This window comes from Ctenopharyngodon idella, chromosome 16 (assembly GCF_019924925.1).
Source record: "Ctenopharyngodon idella isolate HZGC_01 chromosome 16, HZGC01, whole genome shotgun sequence".
In the NCBI taxonomy this organism is placed as follows: Eukaryota; Metazoa; Chordata; class Actinopteri; order Cypriniformes; family Xenocyprididae; genus Ctenopharyngodon; species Ctenopharyngodon idella.
In genome coordinates this window covers 24,772,933-24,791,001 of record NC_067235.1, presented here as the reverse complement: position 1 = coordinate 24,791,001, position 18,069 = coordinate 24,772,933, and the positions used below count along the sequence as shown (strand labels likewise).

General features: G+C 40.5%; 1 protein-coding gene across 2 annotated transcripts; it reads left to right on the top strand.

Annotated features, from left to right (window-relative positions):
- Positions 1-66: 66 nt before the first annotated feature.
- virma (vir like m6A methyltransferase associated) lies at positions 67-17,969 on the top strand. 2 transcript variants are annotated; one of them, XM_051864977.1, is made up of 23 exons: positions 67-195; positions 3,940-4,052; positions 5,670-5,756; positions 5,908-5,956; positions 6,272-6,437; positions 6,529-6,654; positions 7,008-7,238; positions 7,425-8,616; positions 10,158-10,682; positions 10,931-11,085; positions 11,242-11,324; positions 11,546-11,639; positions 11,959-12,503; positions 12,734-12,969; positions 13,428-13,907; positions 14,291-14,423; positions 14,520-14,636; positions 14,752-14,912; positions 15,913-16,009; positions 16,200-16,366; positions 16,444-16,790; positions 16,892-17,035; positions 17,612-17,969. In XM_051864977.1, the coding sequence occupies exons 1-23, from the start codon at positions 133-135 to the stop codon at positions 17,797-17,799; spliced, it is 5,499 nt and encodes a 1,832-aa protein (XP_051720937.1). In that variant the 5' UTR covers positions 67-132; the 3' UTR covers positions 17,800-17,969. The 2 variants fall into 2 exon arrangements, with proteins under 2 accessions (XP_051720937.1, XP_051720935.1); XM_051864975.1 differs by having other exon boundaries at positions 6,526-6,654.
- The last annotated feature ends 100 nt before the right edge of the window (positions 17,970-18,069 follow it).

Genomic DNA, 18,069 nt, shown 5'->3' with positions numbered 1-18,069 from the left:
GGCTTTACTGAAATGTTTTAGAGCAAGATATTTGCGTTCACAAAAATCTAGTGATATCCTACTACAACACAACCGACACTGAAAACTCCGGAAGTATTTTCTTTACCGGAAGTCCTAATGTGACCAAGAAAGATGGCGGGGGATTCTGCAATGGAGCTGCTCTTTTTAGACACGTTCAAGCATCAAAGTGCAGAGGTAAACTTGCGGAGTTTTCCATCTTCACCCTTGTCTTTTAACCGCATGTTGCAGAGACTATAACGTATAACAGACGTTAAATTGTTTTTGCGCGTTCTTAAAGTTTCCATTGTAATAACGCATTGTGCGCTGTAAACAGTTAGCTTGCTAATTAGCACAGTAATTCATACATATTCAATTAATTCTAGATAGAATTTACATTTTCATAATAACACGTTATTCTTATTTTAAAACAATTACGTTATCAGACTATAGATGTTGTATGGCAGAGGCAAACCTGACGTTATTGTGTTAGATGTAAGTTGTTCCCCAGAGCAAACAAACTCGTGGCTATATTGTTGTTGGCAGCGTATGCAGTTGCTATTAACAAGCAGCATGTACTGTGATAAACCAATGATTAGATTTATTTGACAATAACATGCTCATATATTGTTGTAAACGTATAAGCCGTTGCTTGTTCAGTAAGACACCTGGAGCTCACAGGCATGTTTATGTGACAGCACCGCATGTGCATGTAAACAAGGTGGTTGTCTGTAATGTATAGAACTTTACTGAGGCAGCCTGGGGTAAGGAATGTGCAAGGAATTTGACCTCAATAAAGATAAACCCCCTATATTTAATGTATCTTTTTCCTGGAGATTAATATTTTAATTTTGTTTCATATATTCAAGTTCACATTTCTTCACCATGAAAACAAAATGGGTCATTCTTTTTTTTTGTAATATTGCAGTATTTATTATCAATGATTTATCTGTGCACATCATTGTTTTTTTCTTTATTTCATGTTCCCTCATAATCTTTAATCAAAATAACGACGGCACCCACTTGCAATGACACCTCTTCCCTTCTCTGATGATGTGTTTACTTGCACGAGGGTGGGACAACTTCACATGAGATCACAGCAATGGCAAACCACAATGATTCAATCAATTCCAGATGGGCAAAATCAAGTCCTGTCCTACATTTTTTTTTTTTGTTCAAGAAGCTGTTTCTCCCAGATATACATCACAATAGTGAAGAAAAGGCTATGGCAACTTCCGTTTCATGCCGACTTTAAGATTTGACCATAGTTGTTTTTGTTCTGTGTATCTTGTGATGCTGTATATAATGTACTGTTTACACTACTCAAAAAAATTAAAGGAACACTTTTTAATCAGAACAGCATCAAGTCAGTTAAACTCCTGGGATACTGATCTGGTCAGTTAAGTAGCAGAGGGGGTTGTTAATCAGTTTCAGCTGCTTTGGTGTTAATGAAATTAACAACAGGTGCACTAGATGGGCAAAAATGAGACGATCCCCAAAACAGGAATGTCTCTGACCAAACAATCAGAAACAGGCTTCATAAGGGTGGCCTGAGGGCCCGATGTCCTTTAGTGGGCTCTGTGCTCACTGCCCAGCACCGTGGAGCTCGATTGGCATTTGCCATTGAACTCCAGAATTGGCAGGTCTGCCACTGGCACCCTGTGCTTTTCACAGATGAGAGCATGTTCACCCTGAGCATGTGACAGACATGAAAGGGTCTGGAGAAGCTGTGGAGAACGCTATGCTGCCTGTAACATCATTCAGCATGACCGGTTTGATGGTGGGTCAGTGATGGTCTGGGGAGGCATATCCATGGAGGGACGCACAGACCTCTACAGGCTAGACAGTGACACCCTGACTGCCATTAGGTATCGGGATGAAATCCTTGGACCCATTGTCAGACCCTACACTGGTGCAGTGGGTCCTGGGTTCGACAATGCCTGGACTCATGGTGCGAGAGTATCCAGGCAGTTCCTGGAGGATGAAGGAATTAATACCATTGAATGGCCCCCAAGCTCGCCTGACCTAAATCCAATAGAACAACTCTGAGACATTCACCAGGTTGCACCTCATACTGTCCAGGAGCTCAGTGATGCCCTGGTCCAGATCTGGGAGGAAATACCCCAGGACACCATCCGTCATATCATTAGGAGCATGCCCCGACGTTGTCAGGCATGCATACAAGCACGTGGGGGCCATACAAACTACTGAGTACCATTTTGAGTTGCTGCAATGAAATGTCTTTGAATTCAGTCCTCTGTAGGTTGATAATTTTCATTTCCATCAAACGATGTGGCATCCTTTCGTTCCTAACATATTACCCAGTGCATATCAGTATAGATATCCAGCATGATATTTTTCCCCATTGAGATATGTTTTCAAAGTGTTCCTTTAATTTTGAGCAGTGTATAACAGTACATTATATAATTATGTTGTAATTCTCTCATAATTTACTCATCCTCATGCCATCCCAGATGTACATGACTTTTTCCTCTGTGGAACACAAGCAGAGATTTTTAGAAAAATAATCAATCTCTGTAGGCACAAAAGGTGACGTGGAAGCACAGGATGTCACTTCTCAACCTTCACAATGTGCTGACGTTTACTTCAAGCGTGAACTCATGACAGTTGGCCAGAAGCAATGGTTTATAGTTAAAGTTTAAACAGTTTTTTTTCTTAGACATTTTGCTTCAGAATACATTGTTTCTTTAACTGGGGTCCTATGGATTACCATTGTGTTAATTTTGCATGATTTTAAAAGCGTCAACTTCAGAGGTCTCATACACTTGCACTGTATGGACTCACAGAGATTGATTATTTTTCTAAAAATCTTTTTGTTCATCAGAAGAAAGAAAGCCATATACAACTTGGATGGCATGAGAATGAGTTCTGGGGTGCAGCCAGTATCTCTTTATCCCTTCAACTCTGACTCTTTCATTCACTGTAGTGTCTTTTCTTAATCAGCCTGGTTGCTTCTGTTGTGCTTTTCATGATCAGTCACTTCTGTTTTTCCTATCATCATATTATCCAGAAATTTACCGCAAGAGCAAGTGAAAACACAATCATAACTAAATGTTGACAAAACATACATTCATTACATTCACCTCTCTAAAATAATGTCCTCATGTTATGAGAGAACCAGCCTCATATAATATAATTAGATAACTATAAAGATCAATTATAGTTCTTAACTGGTTGTGGTTACCTGGCGTGCATGGATTTTAATTCTGTTTCTGTTTCTTTACGTCAGTGTTCAGCAACCTATGGCACTTGTGCCAGTTCTGGAATGCAGAGGGGTAATTGCTGACATGTGACACACGTTGACAAGTGTAAATGGAACAGTTGTAACAAAACACATAGCTATCCGATCAGTGCTGTGGCACAGTGATTGACTTGGAAACTTAAAAATGGCACTTCATGACAAAAAGGTTGCCAACCACTGCTTTACATGCTTCTTACATTTCTCCTCACTCCAGTGTTTTACATAGTGTCCTGTTAGCAAAGGCTGGAAATAGGTCTGTTGTCCTGGAATTTGGTCTTGTTTGGGTGTGTATGTATGCTTGTGGTTGGTGAGTGCTTTTGTATTGTTGCAGTGATCTGCCACCCCACCGGTGTATTCCAACAGCTCTTTAAAAACAGGTTGGACAGGCCTGTTGCCCTATGACAGTTTGTTGAGGAAAGGGACTGTATATGCCGTTCTGCCATTTTCAATAAGAGCTTCATTTCAGAGAATGCTTTTGTGTTTCTGAATACTTTGAACCCTACTTTGAATCTTAATTCCAAGACTTTAACAGTTGAATAAGCATGATTGTTTTTTCTGGTTGGCTGCTCAGTCAGGGTGTGTGTATATGAGAGATGCCTTTGCATCAGTCTGTCTGTGATAACATTTATCCTTGTCTTGATAAGCTTCTTAACATTTTTCTGTGTCTGTTCTCTTACAAGTTGACAAATGTGGATGTTGTGCGGTTTCCTTACGGTGTCTTGATCACAGAAGTAAGAGTCATTCCCCCTGGCATCAAAGCACACAGCAACCTGCCTGACAGCAGAGCATTTGGGTGAGAAAACACACTCACACACACTCAAAGAGTGTCTTATCTAAAACTACAGCAAACAATCATGTCTATAAAGAATCACACAACTACTGTTTAGTCCCTTTACATATTGTACCATCTGTGCCATCCACATTGCCTGAAAGTGTTCTTTCATTAAGGATGGATTAGGATGGTTGACTGTAGGGCTGTTTAACAATTAATCGTGATTAATCGCATCCAGAATAAAAGTTTGTGTTTACGTAATATATGTGTGTGTGTACTGTGTATATTTATTTCGTATTTATAAACACATACATATACATGTATATTTAAGGAAAATATAAAAATACAGTAAAATGTTTTTAATTTTAGTATATTTTAAAATGTAATTTATTCTGTGAAGGCATGTGTTGTCAAATCTGACTTTTCAGCATCATTACTCCAGTCTTTAATGTCACATGATCCTTCAGAAATCATTCTAATATGCTGATTTGGTGCTCAAGTAACATTTCTTTTATCAATCTTGAAAACAGTTGTGCTGCTTAATATTTTTGTGGAAACTCTTAGGATTATCTAACGAATAGAAAGTTCAAAAGAACAGCATTCATTTTAAATAAAAATCTTTTGTAACATTATAAATGTCTTTAATGTCAATTTTTATCAATTTAATGCATCCTTGCTGAATAGAAAAAATAAATATCATACTCAGACAATACACTGATTAGACAATCTTGTAAATATGCAAGAGATGTTTTTAACATCCCTAATTTTCACTACATACAGTCAAACCAAAAATAATTCAGACATTTTTGATATATTTTTAGTAGTGGGTGCAGGACACTATAGTTCATTTATGTAAGTGAGGATAGCAAAATAAAGTAAACAGTGGCATATTATACCCAAAAATTCTTCATACAGTGGGCTATCAGTAAAATTGATAAAAATTTGGAACCAAAAATTATTCAGACACTTTGACCTGACCATGTTTTGCTTAATTGTTGTATGACAAAATTAAGATTATTTTTTTCTGACACAGTTTAATTCTGAGATCTTGTCATATTTCATTACCATTTTTTTAAACTATAGTGAATAAACTGTATTAATGAATAAAAATGTTCAAGGTGTCTGAATACATTTTGGTTTGAATGTATATTATGACAGTTAAATGTGCTTCTACCATGTTTACAGTGTGTACAAACCATCCCAGTGTTTCTGTAGTGCATAATAGGACATGAGTGAAGTGAAATGGCTGGAGGACAGTTAAGGAAATTGGAAAAGGTTTCTGTGGTCGCTATTGTTCCTTCTTTAAAAACAGATCCACCACACCCCCTATTCTCTGACCACTCTCAGCTTTTCCCATGATCTCATCCCTCATCCTTCTTGTCTCCAGACCTGTTAAAAGAACAATGAGAGAAAAGGAAAGTTGTTTTGTTAGGACAAACTATATAAAACTATTTAATACAGGTTGAATATGTAACACTAAATCTGTACTAAAAAAGAGGGATTTATATTTTAATGATTCCTGCAGCCTAACTGATTTACAGGAAGTTTGATTAGACAGAAAATGGCTGCTGATGGCAGATAGGGGTTTCAGGTTTGGGTTTTGACGGTTACAATGCCCCTTTCCCTGTGTATCATCAGGGAAACAGCCCCTCACGCATTCCAGTTGGACCTGTTCTTCAACAATGTGTCCAAACCCAACGCTCCAGTGTTTGACAGGCTGGGCAGGTACTAAATAAACTCACATATACACATGCACACCTGTGTAGGACAGGCTCAGCGAGAAATACAGTATGCTATCTCACAAATCTATAGCTGTATAGATGCATGTACTCTTTGATTGTTCAAATCATTGATGTCGGTGTTTGTTTCACACTAGCCTCGAGTATGATGAGAACAAATCAATCATCTTCAGGCCTAATGGAAAGGTAAGAGACCCCCTCATTACAGCCCAGCATCGTATTTCCATGTAAAAACACGCATGCACCAATATGTTTGTGGTTTCTCCAAAACTGCTGACAGCAGCTTTCCTCTGCTTAATACATACTTGAAAAGCATTTTCCCGAATCTACAATGTATTTGCACATGCCTCTGTAATGATTAAAGCTGTCAGCTCCTGCACTCACATGGCTTGTAGGCAAATCAGCCTTTATTTGTGTTTTGGACTGAGCGAGACCTTTTGCTCCTCCCCTCCAGAGTCTCACACCGTGTCCAAATTTTCATTTTGTCTTTTGTTATTGAAGATAAACACCGATGGGTTAGTCCTGCGTGGATGGTACACATGCCTGACGTTGGCAGTGTATGGTACAGCAGAGCGCCCTCACAGCCACGAGCGGGACTCTCCACCACCTCCTCCACCCCCTCCGCCCCAACAGCAGCAGCTGGGATCCAAGAGGAACATTAAGCTCGGTCAGCACAAACATTTTTACACACAAAAATATAATGCCATTGCCTCATATGTAACATTAAACGTGCGCATGTGTGTTTGAATCTCTAGCAGAGTGGGAGAATGAAGAGCAGTTTAACGGCAGCCCACCCAGACCACAACCTAGAGGGCCACGGACCCCACCAGGACCACCTCCTCCAGACGACGACGATGAGGAGGCGCTACCTGCACCTGGTCAATGTACGTCTATGTGGAAAAGATTATGTATTTATACAGTGGTGGTCAAAGTGCTTCTTTTTTGAGTTTCCCTAATTTAATACGTTTTTGATAATACATGTCAAATAATATATTGTAAGAATAACAGTTCGGGTGAAAGGTGGAATTAAGTTTTAATTTTTTTTAGAGAATCTTATTATTTCTTCATTTTATGTCACATGTCTTTGCACAAAATTTAAACCTGGTTTAAATCAAAATTTTTCAATGTGAACTCAACTATACATTATTATTATTATTGCATTGTTGTTATATTCTGGCCCTTAAACTGAAAAAACTAGTGCTGAGCACTGAACTTCGTTGTGTTGTCTGTGCTTTAGGTCCAGTGAAGGTGGAGAACACAGAACAGGGTGACGATTACCTGGAGCCTGTCTCACCTGAGCGAGGGTCTCTTCCTGCTGATGAGACCTACTCGGACGCAGAGCAGGAGGACGACGAGGGACCGGCTGATGAAGAGGAGGATGAAGATGTGCAGTCTGAGGGAAGCGAGGCGGATGAAGATGATGAGGAAGATGAAGTGGGTGATGAGGTGACGGATGAAGATGCAGAAGGTGAGAAGTTGCCCTGAAGTGAGGGTGAATAACACCAGGTGCTCAGGGGAAAAATGACCTAGATAATGCTCCCTAATTGTTACTTGCTAGATTTGCTCACCCAGTGACAGTGTAGCAGATGTTCTGTTTTCCATTTGTGCTTTGGAAAGCAAATGGTGTGTGACGTGTTTTGTTTTTTGTCTATAGGTGATGATGGATATGAGCAGATATCCAGTGATGAGGAGGATTTGGAGAGTGGGGCTTTCAAGCTGCCTGCCTTCGACCTGGACTACACACCTGAGGACCTCGCCTCACTACCGACTGTTCAGTACGATCCATATGAGCGTGACCTTCGACCCCTCCAGCACTTCACCCCTCCGCACATCACGCGTTATGATGCGGAGCTAAAACGCCTCAAAACGGTAGACATCCAGGACTCAAGCTCCTTGTGGGCGGAGTCTGCAGCTAAACTCTCAGAGCTTTTAGAGGCCTGGGGGGAGGGGCAGGGGGCAGAGCGAGGGGCAGGCTGGGTAACTGCATTAGAGGAAATCCCTGCCTTTCTAGTAAAAGGGATGAGCTTCCTCTCTATTAAAGACCCTGATGTGCTAAGTGAAAAGTTGAAGCGGTTGGTCGACTGGAGCTGTGAAGCTCTTAATTTGGACTCTGCCCTGGCACAGCCTATAGCTCTGAACCTGCGCCAGCTCAAAGCTGGAACCAAACTGGCCTCTGCCCTGGCTGACTGTGGTGCCCAGGCTGTGCAGAATCTGCTGGAGAAAGGGATTGTTGGCAGCCTTCTGGGCTTGCTTTTTGCAGAGCACGTTTCATCCACTCTGAAACTCAACGTGCTGCGCTCTCTCGACAGTATCATCAGTGAGCCACAAGGCATTGAGGCCCTGGTCAGAGACCATCACCATGATACTGATGGAACAAGTGGGTACCAGCGTCTGCTGGATCTGTTTCTGTTGGACCAGACCGTACGCGTCGCAACGGCAGGTGCAGCCATTTTACATAAGGGACATTTTTATGAGGTTTTGACTGACCTACAGAGGACAGCCAGCATTTGGGCTGAACGGCATCCCACGGTAGGGGAGGTGGGTGAGCGAGAGGAGAGCGAGAGAGAAGCAAGAGAGAGAGACAGAGAAAGCACTGAGAGGGAGGGAGATGAGAGGGAAACCCAAGAGTTAGAGCGGGAAAGCCCAATGGACATCGATACCTTGCTGGAATCTGCCTCTTTGTCAGAAGGTGACCTGGAGAGGCTGCAAGGTCTCTTGGAGGAACTGCTCCACCTGCTGGAGACAGCACCACACTGTATGGTCCAGCCTCCTGGGAAAGCTTTTCCCACCAGTGCCCGGATTACTGGGCCACCAGAGCGAGATGATCCCTATCCAACACTGTACAGGTCAGTATCATGTGGCTACATAACTGATACATCTTGTTTTTTTTGTGAGGATAATAAATATTATGTAACTTTTTTTTTTTTTTTTTTCTCAAAATTGACAAAATTTATATAATGAAACGAGTATATCATGAATCCATCTTCCAAACAGTTTTTTTTTTTTTGTCTTATCCTGAATCACTACGTTATTTTAGATTGGGCAGGACGACAACCGCTGTGGAGTAGCCCAGTATCTAGGGTTGTCGCGATAACTGTAATATTGAAAAGCCGCGATACTAACAAGCCAACCGCAGCAACCGTGATGTTCCGTGATGTTTTTTTCATAAGGCTATGCCTTTTTATTACACTTCATGCATGTGTATTGAATGTTAAATAAGGTAATAATGATAACGAGTGAAGAATGTAATGTGATTTGAACAGAGGCTCTGTAGATTTGCACTAAACAAGCCTAAACAGACAGTGAGAGAGAGAGAGAGCGAGAGAGCGAGAGATCGACTGAGCATGTTACCTGCGTCTGCCCTTCTTCAGGTCAAGTCTTATAAGTTTGCCATTTAAAATAACGTTTAAAAAGTTTCATTAATGAATGCATCAGCATTTTTAAACATATTAGTCGTATGAATGGTTTAAAGGGCTAGTTCACCCAAAAAGGAAAATTCTGTCATTAATTACTCACCTTGTCGTTCCAAACCTGTAAGACTGTCATTCATCTTCAGAACACAAATGAAGATCTTTTTGATGAAATCTGACAGCATTCTGTCCCTCCATAGACTGCCTTCACAACTGGAACTTTGACGCTTAAAGAGATAGTAAAACTAATCCATATGAATTGAGTGGTTTAGTCCAAATTTTCTGAAGAGACACAATCGCTTTATATGATGAACAGATTTAATTCTTTAATTTAATTCTTTAAGTATTTTACTCACATATAAACAACGACCAGCGAACATACACGGAAGCTCAACTGAACCTGAATGACGCACAAGATCAAACCTCTTCCGGAAGCTCAAACGTGCTGCGTTACCAATGAGGTTCATTCTCGTTCGGTTGAGCTTCTGTGTATGTTCGCTGATCAATGTTTATATGTGAATAAAAGCCTAAATTAAATCTCAATTCATATGGATTAGTTTTACAAACGCTTTATGAACTTTTTGAAGCATCAAAGTTCCAGTTGTGAAGGGACAGACAGCAGTCAAAATTTCAGCAAAAAGATCATTTGTGTTCCGAAGATGAGCGAGTCTTAAGGGTTTGGAATGACATGAGGGTCGAAGTGTCGAAGTAAAAAAAATTTAAAAAGCGATAATATCGCATATTGTGATATTGAGCCACTCAGAATCACCGCAAGGGAAATTCCTTCACCGCAACAGTCTCATCAGTACCTGCATAACTCGTCATATACATAATCATAGAAAAGTAGCTCCGGCTACAGTGTTCTTCTGCAAGACGCAGTTTTGTTTATTAACCGCTAGAGTGCCAAAAGTAACATAGTGTACCTTTTAACCAAATATATAGCATCTCTTTAATTATTATTGTTTTATTTTTTACAGATACATGCATGCATGTCACCTTCTGGAATCCTTGGCAGTTGTTCTGTCGTATCCAGCTACATGTGCCCACATCGGAGTCCTGCATGCTGTCAGAGAGCTGATGCGTTTCCTGTCCCAGTCCCAACAGGGTCTCCTGTTCCTTCTTAGCCAGCACGAAACCACCAATTTGCTGCTTCGTCTCCTCACACCCCTTACTCACCTGACCCCACCCTCTCACTTGACTCCACTGACGCCCCTTTCAGAGGGTGAGGGTGAAGATGCTCCTGCAGGTGGAGAGGGGTTGATTGACGATGGTTTTTGGGTCTGGCTTATGCAAACTCTACATGCACTACAAGGTGTTGCTGAGCTGAACGGGGCAGAGCTTGAAGATGGTGATAATCCAGATGTTTTAGCAACACTTCACAGCCTGTATCTCATTAGCTTTAGCAGCACAGGCCGAAACGCTGTTGCGCACACTTTTAGCTTGGATAATAATCTCAGCTGTCTGGTCAACCTGGTAGAGTTCCATGCCAAAGAGGGCCAAGGGTGAGAACATGTGACGTTGTTTGAAAAAATGTTTGATTTTTCAGAGCATATATTTTGGCAATCTATGTAATAACAAATAAGAATGTGATGATAAATTTTTTTACACCATTTACAGAGGTTGTTAATAAAGTCAAATGGGCCATATACAGTGCCCTGAGGCACTCCATAGTCGTTTTTTATTTAAAATGAATATTTCTTCCTAAACGTCTTGTTCTCTCTAATTTGCTGACTGTCTCTCACTCTCTCAGGGAAGGCAAAGCGAGGAAGTCTGTAACGTATAACTATGCCTGTATGCTTGTACTGCTGGTTATTCAGACGTCAGGTGATCTCCGTATGATGGAGCACTATACCACTCCACTTCTTAATGTTTGCAAAGCTGATGAAAACAATGCCAAGCTTCAAGGTTAGTCTGCTTCTCTTTTGCAGCCCACCAAACCCTTCAATGTCAGCCAAACCACCAGTTCCATTTTTTTTTTCCAAGGCCTAAAAAGCATTTTATAATTTTTAGTAAATGTAAGTGCTTTCACATCTGACCTCTATGATTAAATGTGTTTTTCAGAGCTGTCTAAGTGGTTGGAGCCACTTGAAAAATTACATTTTGATATCAGTGGCATTCCTACACTTATTGATTACATAAAGCAGGTGAGCTTATCAACCACATAAAAACTTTTATGTCATTTTTGGAAGTTATGATAGAGAATGAGTTACAATATGTATAACTATCTTATGGTAAGCATTGATCAAGGCATTGGAAACACTGTAACTCCTTAATAATAACATAATAAACTCCTTACACCATAATAAAGATATAATGTATTATTAAATATGGCATAGTAACTAAGTTTTGCTGTTTCTGTTGTCAGAATCTGGAGAACTTGATGACAGCAGATGGAGTGGGTCTTGTAAGTGCTCTCAGAGTGTTGTGCCACATTGCTTGCCCAACAACTTCTGCACCAGGTAAGCTACTGTATGCCTTAATCTTAACTCTGCTTGTCTTAGCTAGATACTAAACAGACTGAAAACAACAAAAACAAATTAAATTTGTAAAAAATATCAGATTTGTGCGTTAGGCTTTGCAGAATAAATGCACTTAACATTGCTTAAAAGTGCAATATAAAACAGCATATTTATTTTGCTGCATTATCTAAATTGTTATAGAGAATTGTTTAGATGGTACTGGTATTGACCACTGAAATGGTATTGTGACAACACTAGTAAATACCAATGAAAATAAGTGTCCTGATATGACTTATTGTGTGTGTGTGTGTGTGTGCAGGTCAGCAGAAAGACTTGAAGTGGAATCAGGCCATCATAGCTCTCTTCAGTGCAGAGGGGATGGACACTTTTATTAAAGTCCTCCAGAAGCTTACATCACTGCTGCTGCTGCCATGGCGACTACATGGGCCAATGGGTCCCATAGCGCAGCGACTCATGATGCTGTCAGTGGCATCCTGCTCGCTGAGACTCATCCGAGCCATGCTGACAGAGCTGCTGTGCGGGGGAACCTGTGAGTTCCGTGACGTGCGTGTGCCCTCTGTCTGTGTCACCCTTCACAAGATCCTCTGCTCCACACCGACAACCGGTCGCCTGGATGCAGAGGAGCTGCGTATCCAGGGAGATGTGACAGAGATAATGTTAACATTTACACATGCGGTTAGTGAACAGGAGACGGGTTCAGAGGAGACCGTGGCTGGAAACAGCTGGTCTCTGATGCTGAAGGAAGTGTTGAACTCTATACTGGCTGCTCCAGAGAACATCTATAGCAGCCTCAGTCTGCTGTCAGAACTGCTTCCTCTGCCTCTGCCCATGCAGACCACACAGGTACTGAACACACATACACGGCTACAAGCACCTGTCATTGCTTGCTGCTGATTGTCCCACATACAGGAGCTCTGTTTCAAACCCTAGTCAGCTGCCTAGCGACATTAAAAAAAAAAAAAAAAAAGGCAGCAATTTATGCTTGCGTAACTATATTGTTCATTAATTAAAAGTATCTATAGAAAATAGTTTCATTAATTAATTCTCTTGCCAATTCCCTCTTGCTCTCTCAGGCACTATCAGTGCAAGACATCGGGGTTGCAATGAACACACGAAAGTTGTGGAGTGTGCACTTACATGCCCAGGCTAGAGTATTACAGGAAGTGCTAAGGTGCGTGTGTGTCAGCAGCTGTCCGCCTCTCCTATCCATGCTCCGCCGCATATGTGTACAACTCTGTGATCTTGCTGCACCCACTGCAACTCTGGTGATGAGGACATTGCTGGAGCAGCTGCAGGAGGAAATGCAACAGTAAGGCCACTTTTATCACATTAAAGGATTAGTTCACTTTAAAATGAAAATTACCCAAAGCTTTACTTACCCTCTCAAGCCATCCTAGGTGTATATGATTTCTTCTTTCTGATGAACACAGTCAGAGTTATATTAATAAATATAATAAATATCCTGACGCATCCAAGCTTTATAATGGCAGTGAACGGACCCAACGAGTATGAAGCTCAATAAAGTGCATCCATCCATCATTAACAAATAACTGGCAGACCCCCTGTAGTACAGCTGCGGGCCCTTGCTTTTGTCTTCAGCAGTTATGTAACGTCTTTCAGTTATTTTCAGTTATATGCAGTTAATTAAGATTAATTTGAATAATTGGCATACAATGTAATTCAGTAAAAATTAATAATCGGTTATGGATGGATTAGTGTGCGTGTATATTCCAGACAGCTCAAATGGATTGTGTTTTGTGTGCTTAGGGAGGCAGCTGGCTCACGCTTGACAAGGTTACTAGCCCTCCTCGACTCTCTGGCATCTCAACGGGCTTGCAAGACGGCCATGTTGGCTCTGCTGAGTGGATCTGCACGCATTGAGGGGCGGAGTGATGGGAAAGTGGAGGACAAACTATCAGAGCTTCTTCCCTCTCTGCTTGCCATGCTTGTCCTACCCGCAGATGCCGGCCTGTCAGTGCAGCAGAACGCTGAATTGACAGCTTCCATCTTTCAGTCACTCTGTGACCAGGATGTGTCGCTGGTCGTGAGTGGCTCGGGTGAAGCGTCAGTGTCCGAGGCAGAGCAGCTGGCCAACTCGCTGCCGACCAGAGACATGATGACGTGCATATGTGACGGGATGTTGGAAGTGTTGGGAAATACACACAGCAGCTACACACTCCAGCTCACATGTCTGCGAACCATGATGTTTCTCACAGAGCACGACTACGGTCTCTATCACCTCAAAAGGTGTCACAATGCCTTTGATGTCTACTTATTTTTTTTTTATCTGTCACTCAATATTAGAGATTTTTATTCAATGTGAAATATTGGAAATTTTATTGTGCATGGTTATTTTCCTCTGCGCTTACTTTTAAAATTACTTATTTTTTTTCCCAGTTAAATGTAGTCTTTAGCTAATCTCAAAATGAATATGCATTTTTCATACTGTACATTATGTTGGGATGCCTTTATTTTTTATTTATTTAGACAAAATAATATAGGATTTTAATATTGTCTATTTATTGGTTATCAGCCATATAGAATCCCTTGACTTCTTTGCAGTAATATGAAAATGTAAACTGTTTTTGTGTGTTATATTTGTGGTTAATGTTCTTGTTTTTGTGTTGCAGTTCTTTGAAGAAACACAGCTTGGCCGTTTCATCTTTGATCCGCAGGGAAACCGCGTCCTTTAATAAAGAGTTTGCTGAGCTTCTTTCAGCCCTGTTCGACTTTTTGAGACAGATTCTGAACAGTGAAACTATGGTAGGCTGACAACAGAATCAGTTCACATTTATTTGTGTGTGTATATGCATCTATGTGTATGCCAATACATATTCATTCATTCATTTTTGATTTTAGGATGAAGACATAGACAGTCGATCTTTGGCGCTTAGTGTGAGCGACATGAAGCAGCTGCTGCAGTGGAAGGAGGACTCAGGGGAGCATCCGTTATCAGAACTGGAGAAACATATCATGGTACATGCGGCAGCTTAGGTTATACATCATAATTAAGTTGTGCCCTATAGCCTGCAGGAAAGGAGACGCTCATATTAATCTTCTCCTACTCTGTATCATTTCCATATGTGTGCAGAAGCTCTGTAAGGACGATGAGTCTTTGGAAACTCTGCTCGAGAATGTGGCTGGACTGCGACAGATTATCGAAAGTTCTGGAGATGCTACAACTAATGTAGAGCCTGAAACTGAGCCCACTTTACCTGCACCAGAGCCCCTTCAGACACAGTTCAATCACAGGTAATATGGACAGAGAGAGTAATTACGTGAGTGTGACAGGGTGATTATGGTTATCTTAAAATAAAACCGTAATAAAAGTTGTTACATAAAATAAAATATAAAAAAAATATTTTATATATTATATTTCTCATTTTCATTTAGTTTAACTTGATATACTAAAATAACTAAAACTGAAATAAAAATTTAATAAAAACTATATAGACATAAAAAACAAATAAAAACAATAAAATGATAACTTTAAAATTAAAATGAAAACAGAAAATATAAAAATAAAAACTAATTCAAAATATTAATAAAAACTATAGTATCTAAATGATACTAAAATAACACTTGTGTGTGAGTGTAGTCAAATATGGAACTAAATAGGGATGGGTCACAATTGTCAATTAGTTGTCAGGCTCCAGACTAGTCGATTATCATCTATTTTCTTTCTTCTTTTAGTGTTGTCTTAGTAGTTAATCTGTTTACATGGTAAAAACCCTTGGAACTTTGCATGTTTAAAATGGCACACTTCTTTGAGTGTCCTGAGCATTGTGATTTTTAGGTTAAAAATAGTTGTCGGAGCCGATAGCCTTGTGGGCAGCACTACGACATCAGACAACCCAAGTTCAAGTCCCAGCTTTTGGTCTTTTCTTGATCCCGTCTCACTTTTCTTCCTTTCATTTCGCTGTACGTCCTGACCCAATAAAAAAATGCCAAAATTAAATAATTTTTTTTAAATGCAACTTGCATTCTATTCTATTTCTGTTGTACATCTAGCTGTTTTTTTAAAAAACATAAAAAATGTCGAAATATGTCTAACTGGGGTCAAGTGAACCTGAAAGCAGCCTAATTATTCAGGCAACCCACCAATTAGTTGATTTTGTACGTTTGTAGCTTCAGACATTCTTTGTATTTAATGCAATTACTTGATACAGATCAAATTCTTTATCATTGCATCCTGAAAATGTGTCTCCATGTTACATCCCCCCCCATGTTACATTTGTTCTCTAACTTTCAGGACAGTTTATGTTCTCTCGGATGTCCTGGATGAGCAGTTAAAGGCCCTGTGGTTCTCTCCATTCCAGTCAGATGAGTTGGAGACAGAAGTAGACATGGTGAGGATATGTATTTGAAGGAACAAGAAATCTATTTGTTTTTTTAAAATATGTATTTTAACAATTGGAGAGCTACATAAACAGATGCTATCAGGTTTTAAGGTAAAACAAATGAGGAAGTTTTAGAATCAAGATTAATTTTAGTCAACTTTTGTGATTCATGTGGTCATTGTAAATGTATGTGCTGCAGGTGAAAGTAGACCTAGTTGCTCTGGCCCAGCAGTGTTGTCCAGACTTAGACCTAAAGGCGGAGTTAGAACGGTCATTCCTAAGTGAACCCACTTCACCAGGACACAGCAAACCAACCAAAGGCTTCAGACTGGGCAAGCACAAACATGAGACCTTCATCACATCCAGGTAAACACCATTCTAGTCTGAGATTACTATTTTACCTTGAATATATGAACTCAACAAATCATTTTCTTTGTTATTAGTGGGAAGTCAGATTATGTGGAGCCTGCAAAACGAGCTCATATCATGGCGGCCCCTCGGGGTCGGGGTCGTGGTGCATTTGGCCAGCTCTGTCGTCCACATGACATTTTCCGCCAGCGCAAGCAGAACACCAGTCGGCCTCCTTCCATGCATGTAGATGATTTCCTTGCCGCAGAGTTCAAGGACGTAGGTCCGCCCACTGGCCTGGCCTTGCCCAAACGACCACCAAAGGGAGGAGGAGCCAAGCCACCAACTAGAGGCTTGTTCACTGGAGGAACCAGAGGGAGAGGCTTCCAGAGTCACACCCGCTTCTTCACTCCACCTGCCCCCAAGAGTGTTCTGCTCGCTGGTACACGCATATGTTTAATTCAGCATATATATATATATATGTATGTACTGTTTTTATATGTGGCTGATTAAACCATTTAAAATAATTTATTTGTGTTTTAGGTAACTATCCACGGCGTGAAGGTGGTCGCGGCTCTGCTTGGAGCACTCCAGTGACAGCTGTCACTCACAGAGGGACTTACAGTGAACCTCGTGGAGGACAAAGCAACTTCACCCGACCGTTACCCTCCAGACAGCCACCTACAGGTAGGCCCCCCATCCTTTTTTTAAAAAAAATGATAGAAACACTATATAATAGCCATTTAATCACCATCAAACATGACATTGACAACTTATAAGGGTTTCAAATAAACAAGAGCAATATATTGACCAGGCAGATTAATTGGTTAGTATTTCACTATTTTGGGATTGACAGTAATTTAACTAGTTTCACTGCATCACTTTAAAAATCTACCAACAGCTCTTGTGTAGATAATAAACAGATAACGCATTTTCTATTTTAAAATATATTTTTACTACCTAAAAAAAATATATATATATATATATATATATTCTTTTGGCATTGGCTATTAAAATCACAATATGACAAAAATAATAAGAATTATATATAATATTTAGGCATTGGCTATTAAGAAAACCATATCGCTCAACCACTATTTTACACTAGTGCCACCTTCTGGATGTTTCCCTCAGTGGTGACTTCTTTCTAATCATTAAAGTTGCAATAAAGACCTCACTAATAAACTAAATATTTTAAATGGCTCTTTAGCTCACCCTACAGCTCTATCAAACAGTTACTGACCCCTCTCTCTAACTCTTCAGGTGCTTACCGATTGGCTCCTCGAGACAGAGCCACCAGAGGCAGAGGGACAGGCCTGTCCTGGCTGAGTGGTGGTGGAGTTGGTGTGGGAGGAGGTGGAGTAAGTGGCGGTGGACGTGGTCAAGGGAAGTTCAGCAGCGGAGGAAGTGGAGGCGGACGGGGCCGACACGTCCGTTCATTCACTCGCTAAACTCTGCCTTGAGCAAAGCAGACTCAGCCGTCAGGCTCTAAAGGACCAATCAGGATGTGGATCTGCTGTATCTGTTGCAACCATCGACTGATATTGTGTATATCATTGTCATGTTTTGTGTTTCTCTCATTTTTAAAACTGTTAAATATGATTAAATTCTTGTGAGGATATGTTTGAGTGTATTTTTATATAAAAATCCACAGTGTAATTTGTCAAAACTGTTTTAATAACAACAAATGTAGCAGAATGCATCTCTGTTGTTCTTTTAAA